Here is a 15,309-nt window from a genome sequence, read left to right as displayed (position 1 = left end):
TATATTCAACACAAGTGCTGTCTTTTCTACTCCAAGCTAGATTTACAAAATTGAAAACTGCAGGGCAGTCTCTGATATAGACGCATTTGAACATAGAAAAAATTGTGTGTGTGTGTGTGTGTGTGTGTGTGTGTGTGTACACATGCACACCGGATGGTACACAAGTGGAAGTCATGGGGAACTTTCAGGAGTCCCTTCTCTCCCTCTGCCATGGCTTCTAAGAGCAGAAGGCAGGCCATCAGGGTTGCACAGCAAGTGCTTTCACCTGCTGAGCCGTCTCACTAGCCCAAGGTCATCTTCATCTGAGATTCTTAAGCCCAAATCTGCCATGTCATCATACTTGGAGAAGCCCACGTCACACACAATGACCATGTGCTCGTGTTACAATGGAATCAGGCTTCAGAACACCCCAGTCCCCAGCCCACCAGAATTTCCCTAGCTAAGGCCCCAAATACAAGAGAGCCGAGACATCCCTGCTGCCATACCATGTGGGAAATGTCCGCGCACACACACATTATCACTCTTCTACACAGTAAATAGTGCATACCCAACGTGCCAGAACAACAAAGAGCCATCAGATCCTCCACTGGCAAAAAGTCCTTCGTGAACAGGATGCCAGGCTACAGCTGTAAAACAGAAACCCAGAGAAAGATGAGAGATGATAGTGCCATTAGGGTCACCAAGATGAGAAGCACGTCACAGACACTGACCTGTAGCTTCCTTCTTGTGACCTCGAAACACTTGAAGCTCCTCTTTCAGGTTTCGGATATCAAAAAGCTTACAAAGATGGTCCCGAGATGCTGTGAGGAGCCAATTGCCATTAAGGTTTAATTTCACTTCCATCACTGTGTTTTTATGGGCGTGACTAGAAACAAAGCACCAAGAGTGTAACACGTCAGGATACAAACTGAGCATCACTTAATATAGAGCGTCCTTTTAGTTGAAAGCACATGGATGATGATGGCAAGTGTGGCCTGGTAGTAACGGCGCATATGTCTAAAACCAGATGTGTCCAAAACCACACTTTTAAGTATACTTGAAAACCCCTGTTAGTGCCATGCATGGCAGCACACGCCTTCAATCCCAGCAAGGGAGGCAGATGCAGGCAGACCTCTGAGATCATGGCCAGGCTAGTCTACAGAGGTTCTGGGAACAGTCCTGGGATACACAGAGAGACCTTGTCTCAAAAAAAAAAAAAAAAAAAAAGGGGGGGGGGGGGGAGGGACCGGGAAACAAATAAAACAAAAGCACCTCTGCTGAGGACTGTAATAAAGTCCAGGATCTAAACACAGCTCTCACAGTCCAGCTAAAAGCACAATGGGGTTCTGTTGGACAGAAAAGTTCACCTACAAACAAGGGAAGGACTTAGAATATAAGTTGATAAGCCGGGTGTTGTGGTGCACACCTTTAATCCCAGAACTTGGGAGGTAGAGGCAGGCGGATCACTGTGAGTTCAAGGCCAGCCTGGTCTACAGAGTCAGGCCAGGACAGCCAAGGCTACACAGAAAAACCCTGTTTCAAAAAAAAAAAAAGAATATAAGTTGATAATCAAGTTAATCAGATTTAAAAAAATTCAATGACATCTCTCTCATTAAGACTAAGTATGAAGCAGGCACAAACTTAGAAATAGTGTGAGAGTTAACTTGAACTAAAGGCAATGCTTTTGTCCCAAGGCCTGAAGATGCTTAAATCCGAGGGTTCACAAAATACTTTGCGCCAGGCTTGCCATAGCCAATCTGAGCTGTGGATGTTTCATTTCCAATTAGGGCCAGGATATGGTACCCATGTGCCCCAGAGACACACTCATGTAGTTGTAAATAATTACAAATAATGCCAATAAAAATCACAGCTACATATGTAAGCAAGTCTCCTGGAGCAGGAGGAGGGGCAGAGACAGAGATGGGAAGGGTGACGAAGGCAGAAAAGAGGAGAAGACAAGAGAGGAGGAAAGAGAGAAAGGAGGAGAGGCAAAGAGGAGAGGTGAGTGGAGAGGAGAGGGAAGGAAAAGAAAAGGGGAGAGAGAGTGAGAGAAAGGGAGAGAGATGGGGTAAAGAAGAGGAATAGAAGAGAGGAGACGGATTAAGGGAGAAGAAAGGACAGGGGAGGAGAGAGAAGAAACAGGAGAGGGAGAGAGAGGAGAGGGAAAGAAAAGGAGAGGGAGAGGGAATAAAGTGGGAAGAGAGAACTGGCACAAAAATGGAAATCTTTGTATTTCAATGAAGCAAGCAGGGGAAGCTGGGTCATGGCCAGTAAGAGGCACAGATACTAAAACTGTAGGTGGGGGGGGGCGGTATTCTAAAGAGACAAGGAGACAACCCCATCTCATCTTCCCGCAATCCTGTAGGATAACCCAGTAAAATGTGGGCCTGTAACAGAACAAATATCTGCTTTCATTAGAAATTTACAAGTCATAATTAACAAAATATGCAAAGATTAAAGTCCATCTGTGTCCAAACCATCTTTTAAAAATAAATAAATAAATAAATAAATAATGAATGAATGAATGAATGAATGAAGGGAAACAGAAAAGGAGAGAAAGCTAAAAGTATCGCAGGCTGCCTTTGGTCTCTCCTCTTCCAGGGACCACAGAGGGGTTCCTATCACTTACAGTGTTGCAAGACTCTGCCCAGTCTTGGGATCCCAGAACTTGATTGGCTGTTGGCTATCTTTACTTCCTGAAACGACTAACCCTTTGGTTGGATGCCAGTCTACACACTTCACATCAGCACCATGACCTGTTGGGAAACCAGTCAGAACAAGAACCTCATTCATTGGTCATACGCACTGCAAGTGGGGCTCCATTCTAAGGGACAAAAGCAGAAATCTAGCAGATGATTTGCTTTAGTGTTTTGTTGACTTGAACTTCCTGAAAGGTGTCTGAAGTCTATTGGACCCAGGGTCAGCTCCCCTCCGACGCTGCACCCACCGCTAGTGTCAGCCTTCTCTGGGAACTAAGTGCATCTTGTTCACCTACCCAATGGCAGGTGAGCCGAGGTTTTTTAAGTGTTTAATGCTCTTCCTGATTATTTTAGTTCTAAGAATCAACGTGTACTGTTCACTTCTGTGTTGCTTCTTCATGGTAGTCTAAATCCAGGTTTAGACACTATGGCTTTCGAAACAGGAAGAAAGTTAACAGTAGTCCAGTGTGGGTGTTTTTTTTTCCTGTTGTTTACTGAAGTATAGAAGAAACTTAAATGTCTGACTCACACACGAGTTAATATGCAACAACAAAGACATAAGTGCCTTAAAACCACAATGAGCAAAGCAATGGCTATGGTTTTTGAAAAGCTGGATGTTGTACAGGGTCAAGAGTATTTTATGGGGTAAATGCACTAAGAGCTGGGTGAAGAGTGAGAGAACTTTTAAAACAGTGTCTTTCTACACCTGAAACAAATTCAGGTCTTAGAAATTTCAGGTGAACGTAAATAAATTATATTAATTTTTTAGAAATTTCATGTGAGAAGGGAAAAGGAGGAGTGAACAAAGATAAAAAGAACTGAGAAAAAGGGGGCTGGAGAGATGGCTCAGAAGTTAAGACCCTTCCAGAGGTCCTGAGTTCAATTCCCAGCATCCACGTGGTGGCTCACAGCCATCTATAATGAGATCTAATGCCCTCTTCTGACTTGCAGGTGTACATGCAGACAGAGTACTGTATACATAATAATAAATAAATAAATCTTAAAAAAAAACACACACACACAACTGAGAAAAAAGAGATGGTCTCAAGACACTGGAAGTAATTTATATTCAGAAGACAAAAATATTTGTGTCATGTATGTATATCACATGGGTTTGAGTTCATCTCAGACCAGTTCTCTCTCTCCTGCTACCCAGCAGGCAGGGAAAGATGCAGCAAGATCCTGTGATCTCATAATCCCATGTCATAAAGGATTTCTCTAAAGGATATGTTGATGCGGTTTGTTCTTAAACGTTCTTAAACAAGGTTCAAGTATATTCCAAAGTAATTACCAAACAGCAGCATAATACTCAAAGGAGTGTGGTCCTACAGGGAACTCAGTGGCATGACTGAGATGTTCACTATACTAAGCTTATTTTTGCTTGAATCGATATGCACTGACACCATAGAAGGCAAAGACAAGTGTGATCTTCCCTCCCCATGTGCATTTGTTTCTGATGTCTTCTAACAATGGACATATGAAATGACTGAGGTATGAGGACAGGAAAGGGACGCTCTGCAGTTACACTGAGTCAAAATGGATCAGTGGGTACAGACCCTTGTTGCCAAGCCTAACCGTTCCATCCCCCGAACCCACACGGTAGAGAGAAACGGTTCCCACAAGCTGTCTTCTGACCTCCACACATGCACCATGTGCACCACATCCTTCTCCCATATATACACACAAGATAATTAAAAGTGTAATTTTAAAAAAAGCAATATAAAAAGGACAGTATGCCTGATCATGGTGGTGTGAGCATACATCTCAGCCCTCGAGAGGTGGAGGTACAAGGATGAGGAACTCAGGGGCCAACCTCAGCTGCACAAGTTAGAAGGCAGCCTGTGCTACACGGCACCCTGTCTCAAAACAACTGTGTTGGGGGCTGAGTGCAGTGGCATAAGCCTTTAATCCTAATCAGAGGCAGGCTAGCCTGCTCTCTATAGGAAACCCCAGGCTACCCAGCACTACATAATGAGATGCTCTCTCAAACTAAACAAAACAGGGTTGGGGAGATGGCTTCTTGCTAAAGCATGAGGGCCTGAGTTCAAATCCCCAGCTCACACACACAAAAACTAGGGTTGCACTGTGCAACTATAGTGTGAGATCTACACTGGAAAACTGGCTGATCAGTTAATCTATCCAGAAGGGTGAGATAGATCCAGGTTCAATGAGGGACACCAATTAAAAAAAAAAAAAAAAAAAAAGGAAAAGTGGCTGAAAAACAAACAAGATCCCAATGTTAACCTCTGACCTCCACATGTGCTCACGCAGACAAGTGTGCACCCAGAGATGAGAGCACCAAACACATACACAAAGAGACAGAAAAAAAGAGCCCAGAACAATGAGACCATGTAGTCTTCCTAAACTGCCTGACAAGACCACCAAAAGTATGCTCAGGGGTCATTTGCATCTAAAATATTACACACTGCCATGTATATGCATGGATTTTAACCAGTCACATAGGAGTTTATGCAAAAGCAATGTGTTCTTAACCACTAAGCCAGCTTTCTTTCCAGTCCCTATTGTTAATTAAAAAAAAAAAAACAAAAACAAAAACAAAAACAAAAAATACAAGCAACACAATATATTAATGTATGGTACTCCCATGTACTGAGTTATCATCTTACACTAAAAACTTAAAACAGATTCTACAGCACGATGTGGCAGAGCAAGATACCTGAGTGTCCCTGACGTATCACGGGACAGTTCAGGAAGCAGGCCCAGAGCCTCTGCGGGCCCTGCTAGGATCACAAGGGCGCATCACCACACTCAGCCTACCCAGTGCTTTGTGGATAGGCAAACATGCTGCAGCAGCTTGGGCCCAGGCCCTGAGACTATGCTCTTAAGCACTATTCTAGATTGATTCTTACGCATAAGAAGATTTCATACCTACTTTCCAGAGGCGATCTGCTGTTACTTAGTAAATTTAGTAGGGTTTTGGGTTTTTGTTGTTGTTGCTGCTGCTTTGTTTTTTAGCTTAAACTGGCCTTGAGTTCACTGAGATCCACCTACCTCTGCCTCCCCAGTGCTGGAATTACAGGCATGCACCACTGCTTCCAGCCTAGTGGGGTTTTTAAATGGAATTTTTTCCTCGATACTAGAGAGTCACAAAGTAATACATAGGCTGAGTTACTTTCATATGGGTAATGAGTGATATAAGGCTAGTTACCCAAATCTAAACATAAAATGTTTCTACACATAATATGGTAGTTATTGTATACAGTACTTTCAGCAAATTTGTACACAAAACCATGTTTCATGGAACTTGGTTGCTTATGGTATGCTGGTACATAATCAATTTTAGATATTGGGCATTTGAGTCAGAGATATTCAATTTACATGGTGAAAAGTTTGTCTCCAAACTTACTGAACTGTTCTTGGAGGCAATTCGTATCAGAGTCCTGGATTTTTGTGTTTGAGTATATGGGGTATGTTTATGTGTGTTATTTATGTTAGGTAAGTGCTGTGCCATGGATCCCAGCTCAGTATGTATTCTTTTAATACATGCTTTATGTCATTTTGAGCAGATAAATGTCTTTTGTTTAGTTCTGTTTCCTGGAAATCAATATGTAACCCAGGTTGATTGTGAAATTGTGTGGTAGCTCATACCTGTCATCTCAGGACTTGAAATACTGAGGCAGGAGGATCATGAGAAAACAGTTTGAGCTATTTAGTGAGACTGCCACCAGGGGGGTGGGGCAGTGAAAGAAGGAAAGAAAGCAAAGGAAGGGAGTCATCACTGGATGTCACTCAGTTAACAGTCTTGGCACCAAGTTCCATATCAGAAAAACCTGTGCACAGCACTGCCGGGAGCTGGTCAGAGGAACAGGCTCCCCTGTCACGGGACAGTGAACTAGTACAATTCAGGGGAAAGATGTGACCATGCATACTAGCAAGATTTTATTGGCACACAGCCTTTGGTATGACAAATCCTCTAGTAGAAACTGACTATGTGTCTGTAGAAGCAGAGCAAGCATTATGTTCAAAGATGATTGCCAGGCGATGGTGACACACACCTTTAGTCTCAACACTAGGGAGGCAGAGGTAGGTGGATCTTTGAGGTCAAGGCCAGCCTGGTCTACAGAGAAGCTCTGTTTCAAAAAAAAAAAAAAGAAAGAAAGAAAGAAAGAAAAGGAAAACAGCAGCCGGGCGTGGTGGCGCACACCTTTAATCCCAGCACTCGGGAGGCAGAGGCAGGCGAATCGCTGTGAGTTCGAGGCCAGCCTGGTCTACAAAGTGAGTCCAGGATGGCCAAGGCTACACAGAGAGACCCTGTCTCGAAAAACCAAAAAAAAAAAAGAAAAGGAAAACAAAACATGTTTACTGCATGCATCATGTCTGAACTGACAAGACCATCTACATATGAATCAGTGAGTGGCTACCTAGAGAAATCAAGGTAAACTCTAGTAAAACACAGCTTTTGAAATTGAAGCAAAAATACAGACTTTTGATGCTGAAATTTTCTGCATATTGGACACAGTGTATATGTTTGTCAAAATTCATAGAAGTGTATACCAAATTGGATATTACCTTATGTAAATCATACTGCAGTAAGCCAGGGCCAGCAAGATGGCCCAGTGGATAGAAGTACTTGCCACAAAACTCAAGGACCTGAGTTTGATGGATGTCTGGGACTCACATGGGTGAAGAGATCTGACTCCTAACAAGATGTCCTCTGTCTGTCCTTTGCACATACTGACAGCACATCTACTTAAACATACAGGCAGAGACGGAAGGGACATTGTAGTCCCAGGTGTCTAAAGGATTTCAGTTTAATTAGCAATAATCTCTTAGGGAAGAGTCACTGCATGGATTTTTAAGACTATTACTCAGGCTGGACATATTACCTCACACTTTTAATCCCAGCCCTTGGGAGGCAGAGACAAGTGGAACTCTTGTGAGTTCGGGGCCAGCCTAGTCTACAGAGTCAGTGTCAGGACAGCCAGGGCTACACAGAGAGACCTTGTCTCAATCAGTAGCACTTGGAATTTCCTGTCACGGGCTGCTACTGAGTTGACCTCACTGTTACACACACGTATACACACATGTACACACACACACACACACACACACACACACACACACACACACACACACACATCATTTGCAATATTAAAGAAATTAACACTAACTTGGTGTAAAGTCTACTCAGGCAGATTCCACTTGATCTAAAAACATTTGCCTCCACATACAATTTTTTTAAAAGGTCGATCAGTGATAAATTGTGACCCAACAGGAGACCAACAGGAGTTCACAAGTAGAATGTGACAGACACAGCCAGCCCTTTTTCAAGAAGCCAGGCATGAGGTTTCTGAGTCTAGGATGACTAGGAAGATCACAGTATTTATCCATTTTATTCAGATTACAACTGGACATGGAATATATGCAGGGAGTCCAGAGGTGCAGTTTCTCTTACAAAGCTCAGTTTCCAGCACCCATGTTAGGTGTCCCACAAGTGCTCCTAATTCCAGCTCAAGGGGAGCCCCTGGCTTCCATGGGAACACGTGGAAACACATGCACGAACACACATCTTTTATATAAAAGGTAACTTCAGTAATGAAAAGATGGTTCTTGGGCTAAGGATGCCGCTTGCTTGGTAGACAGGAGTGTTTGCCCAGTATGGTTAAAAGCCCTGGGTTCAATCCTCAGCATGGCACAAAACCTGGTATGGTCGGTCATCCACACCTGTGATGCCAGCACTCAGGAAGATAAAGGATTTCACAGCCCTCCTCAGTAATGTTAAGGCTAACATGGGCTACAGGAAATCCTGCTTTCCCATCCCCCCCAAGAAAGACTGCTTTAAGCAATATTTTAGGAGGAAAAGTTCTAAGACAAACAGGATGTTTAAGCTTTAGTTAAGCTGCTGAACAGAGAGGTTAGGCTTTCACAAAGAGTAGAAACTTCCCAGAGCTTCCTAGTCCAGAAGTGTGGTGTGAAGACTTGAAGCCAGGATGGGCTAGAGGTCTGTTCCTGGCTTCTATGAAGTTTACTGCAACCTCTGTGAGGAGGCATCTTCCCAGGCCCTCCTCCCCTGTCCACAAGCTCATCAGATCATGGGGCCTGTTATCACACACAGGTAAACAGCCTTGATTTAACATGGTACATACGACCCAAGGCTCGGGAAACAGTCCAAAAACCAATACATAATGTGTTTTATTCGAAGGTCAGAAGTAATGTCCATTTTCCCATTTTATTTTTCCTGAATCAGGTCATTATATGAACAAATATTAGGAAGAATATACATGACTTATAAAAAAAAAAAAACACCGGTTTTTCTAATACAGAAAGAAAACAATGAATCCAAGTACCATTTTGTACAATATTAACAGTTAAAGAACTGTCACTCAGAAAATGTGTTAAACATTAACAGCAAACTCAGGCTTTCTGCCAGCTGTGGAAACATAAAATGTAACAGCAATTTAAGTGTAAGCAAAGCCTTGATCCACAGGCTAGATACTTGCAAAGATCAGAAGACTCAAGAGCTGGGAAACATAAGGTGTAAGTAACTTCTGAACTGGTCAGGAAGCCTGGGGCTTGTTCGAAGTTCATCTTCCCATTTTGTAAAATCATTATTGACATGGTCCAACCATAAGACTATCTGGGGACAATTGCTAATAGCATGTTTGTCACCAAAACCTAGAAAACTACATCAGTAAGAAACTACGAAGCTCAGAGTTAACGGCAGAACGGGTACACTTCTAGGCAGTTTTCAGTGTATATTCCAAGCGACGTCACAGACTCATAGGCAATGATGAAGTTTTTAAATGGACAAGATTTTCCCCCTCCACACCTCAGAACTTCAATGCTTGCAACATATATTATAAATATGTGGGAGAATTTGGTCACAACGGTTTTCTCAGTGTACTGCAACATTCACCACAAGACCAATTTGGGAAACTAGAAACGCTAGCTCAGTTATGTTGCCTAACACAATGACATACCTAAATTCAGGAAAGTAGAAGGAGCTAGGTGTGGTAGCGCACACCTATAATCCCAGTACTTGCAAGGCAGAGGCAGGTGGATCACTGTGAGTTCGAGGCCAGCCTGGTCTAAAAGTGAGTCCAGCCCAGCCAAGGCTACACTGAGAAACCTTGTTTCGAAAAACCAAAAAAAAAAAAAAGGATAGAAGGAAGAGCCTTCAACCGTTATCTGTAATGTGTGTTTAAGAAATCAGAAATATGACAAAATATAAAGGTTTAATTAAACCTAAATACTAATACAAAAGAACTATTCAACAAACCTGTAACAATTTTCAAATGTATGGTGTTAAAGAGTGACCAATACACAAACCCCAAGTCAATGGGATAAAAAGGCAGATGTATCTATCATAAATCTTCCAATCTCCTCCTACTTAAGTCACACCTGTATAAGCAGATTAACTGCATGTTTATATGGAAAACTCCCAAAGGCAGACTAAAAGGAAACTGCTAAACAGCTTAGAAAGTGAAATTAATCACACAATTTATAAGCTAATATGTTGTAACTACTTGAGTACCTTAAAATCAAAGTGAGTTCTGTTGAGCATATATGAGTCAAACAAAACCACACAGGCGTGAACTTTGCCGAAAATTACGGAGGCTGATACCACAGCAAACTCTGCAACAGTCTTCCAGAAACAACTACCTAAGGATGTTTAGAGTTCTTGTCAGTCTACTAGATTATTCAGTTACAAGAAACAATTTGACTGTTTTCTTTATGCCAACCAGCTTTATAAAAATGTCAGTCATGTTAAAAGGCAATTTTGGAGAGTCTTCATCAAAGATTAAGGGGAAGAATGCTGTAGCCTTCAGTGCTCTGCACTTCCAGGTCATAAGGCACTTGAGCCACTTGTCAAGAGATACTGCCCCACATATATTCAGAAAATAGGGAGTCCGTAGAAAAAGGTCGTGTGTCTGTGCGCGCGCGCATGTAGATCAATAGTCAAACACCTCTAGTAAACATCTCCATAGATATTAACAACTAGAGCACGATGGTCAAAGTTACTATTTGAAAAGCTACAAAGATGTAATCACCACGCTATGAGTTCGAGGCCAGCCTGGTCTACACAGTGAGTCCAGGACAGCCAAGGCTACACAGAGAGACCCTGTCTTGGAAAAAAAAAATGTAATCACCAAAGAAACATTTACAGGATTTGATGGTGGGGGCATGGTCACCCATTTCATGCATGCCCAACAACTTGGAAAGTGACAGTAGGATAATCAGTTCAAGGTCATCCTCAGCTACAGGCTATATCTGCCAGCCTGAATTCAAAAAGTGGGGGCATAGAGGCACTACATCTTTAATTCCCAGCACTCAGGAAGCAGAAACAGGCAGATCTCTGAGTTTGAGGCTAACCTGGACTATGTAGAGAGAGCCCCAAGTCAGTAATGGCAACCATAGGAGATACTGCAGGAGAGTGTGTTTCCTGGCACATGTGTTACAGGAAGCTATAGCACATGTGTTCAGCTTAATGTACTCAGGGAGGCGAGGTAGGAGCAACATTTGAACTAAAAGTGTAAGGCCAGCCTGGGAACAGTTTGAGATACTCTCTTAAAAATAAGGGAGTAGGCAAGCAAAGCTAGGTATACCCTGCAAGAACAATATTTATTGGTACAGGTAACCAAGGCCAAGAATAAACTGGAGCCATGACTGAGATTTTTAATAAGGGAGAGAAGTACAATCAAGAATCAAGAATGAAGCCAGACACGGTGATGCATACCTTTAATCCCAGCACTCGGGAGGCAGAGGCAGGAAGATTGCTGTGAGGCCAGCCTTGTCTAAAAAACAAGTCCAGGACAGCCTCGGCTACACAGAGAAACTATTTTGAAAAACAAAAACAAACAAAAAACAAACAAACAAACAAACAACAACAGAAAGAATCAAGAATGAAAATAAAAGCTGCTTGAGTGATACTCTGGAGTAAGTCTTCTTCCAAAAGTAAGACAGAAGGTGAACTGGCTCATTTTTAGTTAAAAGATAACAGCTACTTTTTTAATGTCCTAAAGTACACAGAAGCAGTATGTGTTGTAGCCAGGTGTTTCATTAGCCTCATGGTGACCAGACTCAAAGCACCAACTGTAGCTGAACGTGGAACAGCCCAATGCCCTTTGTAGTGGTGCCCTTATCTCAAAGAAAAGTAAGACAGCTGTTAACACAAGTGTGCCTTCAAGAGAAACAGGCCAGGAGCAAGAGAGCCTGCTAGGAGTATCTGCTGCAGTCTCCTACAGGCTGTACAACCTCTTACCCCAAGGCTTTGCTTTGGTTTTCTTTTCCTTTTTTTTTTTCTTCCATAAATGAGGATTCTGAGATGACACGTACTCCATCTTGACAATTGTCCTCACGTGTTACAAACAGAAATGAGAAAACTCCAAATGAGAGATGATTAAATAGTGCTTAGTTCCCACCATATTAAAAGTATTTCAATAAAACCACATTTTGTCAGTCGGACATGGTGGCACATGCCTTTAATCCCAGTACTCGGGAGGCAGAGGCAGGCGGATCTCTGTGAGTTCGAGGCCAGCCTGGTCTGCAACGCTAGTCCAAGACAGCGAAGGTAACACAGAGAAACCCTGTCTCGAAAAACTAAAAAACAAACAAACAAAAACAAAAAACCACATTTTGTCCATACTGATTAAATAATTGATATGCATATGTATGTATTGGATCAGAGTAGAATCTCCCAGGAATAGTGCTAGTGGTTATCGACACTAAAGGAGGCTGCAGCTAGAGAGATGGCTCAGAGGTTAAGAGCACTGGCTGATCTTCAATTTCCAGGAACCACATGGTGGCTCACAGCCATCTACAACGAGATCTGGTGCCCTCTTCTGACCTGCAGGCATACATGCAGGCAGAACACACTAAAGGAGGCTAAGAACATGTAACTCCCTGACTGTTGATTGGAAGCAGTGCATGATTTCATTCTAAAAGTACACTTTAGAAAAGGGGCATAAACACAGGTAACCTCAAGTCAAGTCAAATCAACAGTGTGTGTTCTCAATAATGAAATCAAAACAGTAGCTCTGATCTTCTTCCCCAAGCCAGAAATCTCAAGTCTAATCATGAGGAAAGAAGCTGATAAACTCTAGCTGTGATAAAGGCTATAAAATACAATGAAATCATTCAAAAGTACAGACTTGAAGACAGTGGGGGGCTGGGAGCTCTGAGTCTGTTGAGACAGTACACACCTTAAGCCCAGTACTCCCAAGGCACACAGAGGCAGAGGCTAGCCTGCTCTACACAGTGAGACCTGGCTCAGAAAACAAGCAAAAAAGCTTTGCATATAGAATTCCAAGCCTTAGTGTAATAGAGGCATATAGTAAAGAATCATGTGAACTTTTAAGATTTTGTTTCTATTCTCTCTACTGTAGTTCAGGCTATGTTTAACACTGGAGCAATCCTGCCTCAGCCTTACATGTGCTAGTATTACATTTGAACTTTCTTTTTTAATCAAAAACCAACCAACCAACCAAACAAACAAACAAAAAACCCAAACAAACAAACAAACAAAAAAACCAGAGATCAAAAACTTTTAACAGAGCCGGGTGTGGTGGCGCACGCCTTTAATCCCAGCACTCGGGAGGCAGAGGCAGGCAGATCGCTGTGAGTTCGAGGCCAGCCTGGTCTACAAAGTGAGTCCAGGATGGCCAAGGCTACACAGAGAAACCCTGTCTCGAAAAACAAAAACAAAAACAAAACAAAACAAAACAAAAAAAACTTTTAACAGGCAAAAGTGTGGGCCAAGGACGGTGGCATGCATTTTTAATGCCGGCACTTGGGAGGCAGTGGCAGGCAGGTATCTGTGAGTTCCAGGTCTGCCAGGGCTACACAGTGAGGCTTGTCTTAAAACAAAACAATGTGGAGTTAGAATGCAGCTTCAGTGGCAGATTACTTGCCCTACAAGATAAGGCCATGGGCTCAATCCTCAATACTACAAAACAGAAAACAAAAACTACTATCTGAGTAGTATTGAGAGTAAATCATGGGAATCTAAATTCAACCTTCAGTAATTCCTTGCACAGGAAAGGAGTAACCCTTCAACACACACTTGTAGTACCAGTATTCAAAAAACTAAAGCAAGAGGAGTTCCACTGTGAAGCCAGCCTGGGGTACACAAGTCTTGTCTCAGTAAAAGAGAACTCAGGCTGGACAGATAGCTCAAAAGTTAAAAGCACTTAGGGCTGGAGAGATGGCTCAGTGGTCAAGAGCACACTGCCTGCTCTTCCAAAGGACCCGGGGTTCAAGTCCCAGCACCCACATAACAGTTAACAACTGTCTGTAACGCCAAGATCTGACACTTTCACACCAACACACATAAATTGAAGTTAGATAAAATGTTTTTTAAAAAAAGTTAAAAGCACTTGATGATATTGAAAAGACCCAAACTCAATTCCCAGCACCCACATGGCAGCTCCTAAGCATGCCTAGCTCCAGTCCCAGGGGACCCACCACCCTCTTCTAACCTCCTTCAGAACCAAGGATGCACCTGGTGCACACACATATATGCAGACAAAACATTAATACACATGGCGTTAAAAAACTTTTAAAATAAAGAAAGATAATAACTTTAAGAGCCGGGCGTGGTGGCGCACGCCTTTAATCCCAGCACTCGGGAGGCAGAGGCAGGCGGATCGCTGTGAGTTCGAGGCCAGCCTGGTCTACAAAGTTGAGTCCAGGACAGCCAAGGCTACACAGAGAAACCCTGTCTCGAAAAAACAAAAAAACAAAAAAACAAAAAAAAAGGTAGGATTATGGGCCGTAAAAGATGGCTCAACAATTAATAGCACTTGTTAGTTTTCCAGAGGACTTGGGTTTGGTTCCCAGAGTCTACATGATAGCTCACACCATCTGTCTGGGCAATCTGATGTCTTCTTACTCCTGCAAACACCAGGCACACACATGCTACACAGACATACATGCAAGCAAAACACTCATACAAATGAAATAAATATAAAACCAATAGTTTTAGAATTTTGTAAGATAGAAAAACAAATAAGTAATTTAGGAAAGTACATTTTAATATAGTTTAAATCTAATAGGTACTTGAGTTCAGTACTCAAACCCTATACAATAGGTAGTAGTCAAAAACTTTTAAAAAAGATAAGCAAATATGCCTGTAGCTCAGATGCCATTGTACTAGTTATCTGCTTGTGCAATTTAGTAAGGCTTAATATTGGCATATGTAAAATGGAGATTATTATTCAAATACTAGATTATTTCAGAAATTAAAAGAAACACATGAAGCACATAGCATCATGCCTGGGATGCATAATGAACTCAGTAAATAAGAGCTTTAGCTTTGATCCAATCTCCGTCCTGAAGGAGCTCACTGTGGGAATATTCCAAAAGACCTACTTATCCAGGAACTGCTGCTACTAGGAAGAACACAGAGGCAGAAAAAGGAATGAGGGCCTTTCCCCAGAATAAGTCCATTAAGTTTCAGCTTTCAAATGATCCCTGAAAGAAAAGGGCATTAGTTCTAAATCTCAGCATCTGAGACTGCATAAGCCTCTGGTTTGGTTCCCAACACACAATTAAAAACACAAACAATGCTTTCAGTTCTCTAGATTCCACAACATTAAAATATTTTTTCCATTTCTAAAAATATAACAATCCCTTCTTTTTCATTTATAACATAAATGCTTGTTGACTCTCT

At 42.2% G+C, this 15,309-nt stretch overlaps 1 protein-coding gene across 4 annotated transcripts in view; it reads right to left on the bottom strand.

Moving 5' to 3' along the window:
- The window catches only part of Wdr33 (WD repeat domain 33), a 102,446-nt gene that overhangs the window by 26,477 nt on the left and 60,660 nt on the right, over positions 1 to 15,309 (bottom strand). For all 4 annotated transcript variants that reach the window (XM_051163483.1, XM_051163482.1, XM_051163484.1 and 1 more), the window contains 3 exons: positions 2,609 to 2,735; positions 711 to 865; positions 548 to 626 (listed from right to left, as the gene is read on the bottom strand). In XM_051163483.1, the coding sequence (XP_051019440.1) occupies positions 548 to 626; positions 711 to 865; positions 2,609 to 2,735 (361 nt within the window). The remainder of the gene's footprint in view (positions 1 to 547; positions 627 to 710; positions 866 to 2,608; positions 2,736 to 15,309) is intronic.

This window comes from Acomys russatus, chromosome 20 (genome assembly GCF_903995435.1).
Source record: "Acomys russatus chromosome 20, mAcoRus1.1, whole genome shotgun sequence".
NCBI classification, from domain to species: domain Eukaryota; kingdom Metazoa; phylum Chordata; class Mammalia; order Rodentia; family Muridae; genus Acomys; species Acomys russatus.
This window is presented reverse-complemented; position numbering and strand designations above follow the sequence as displayed.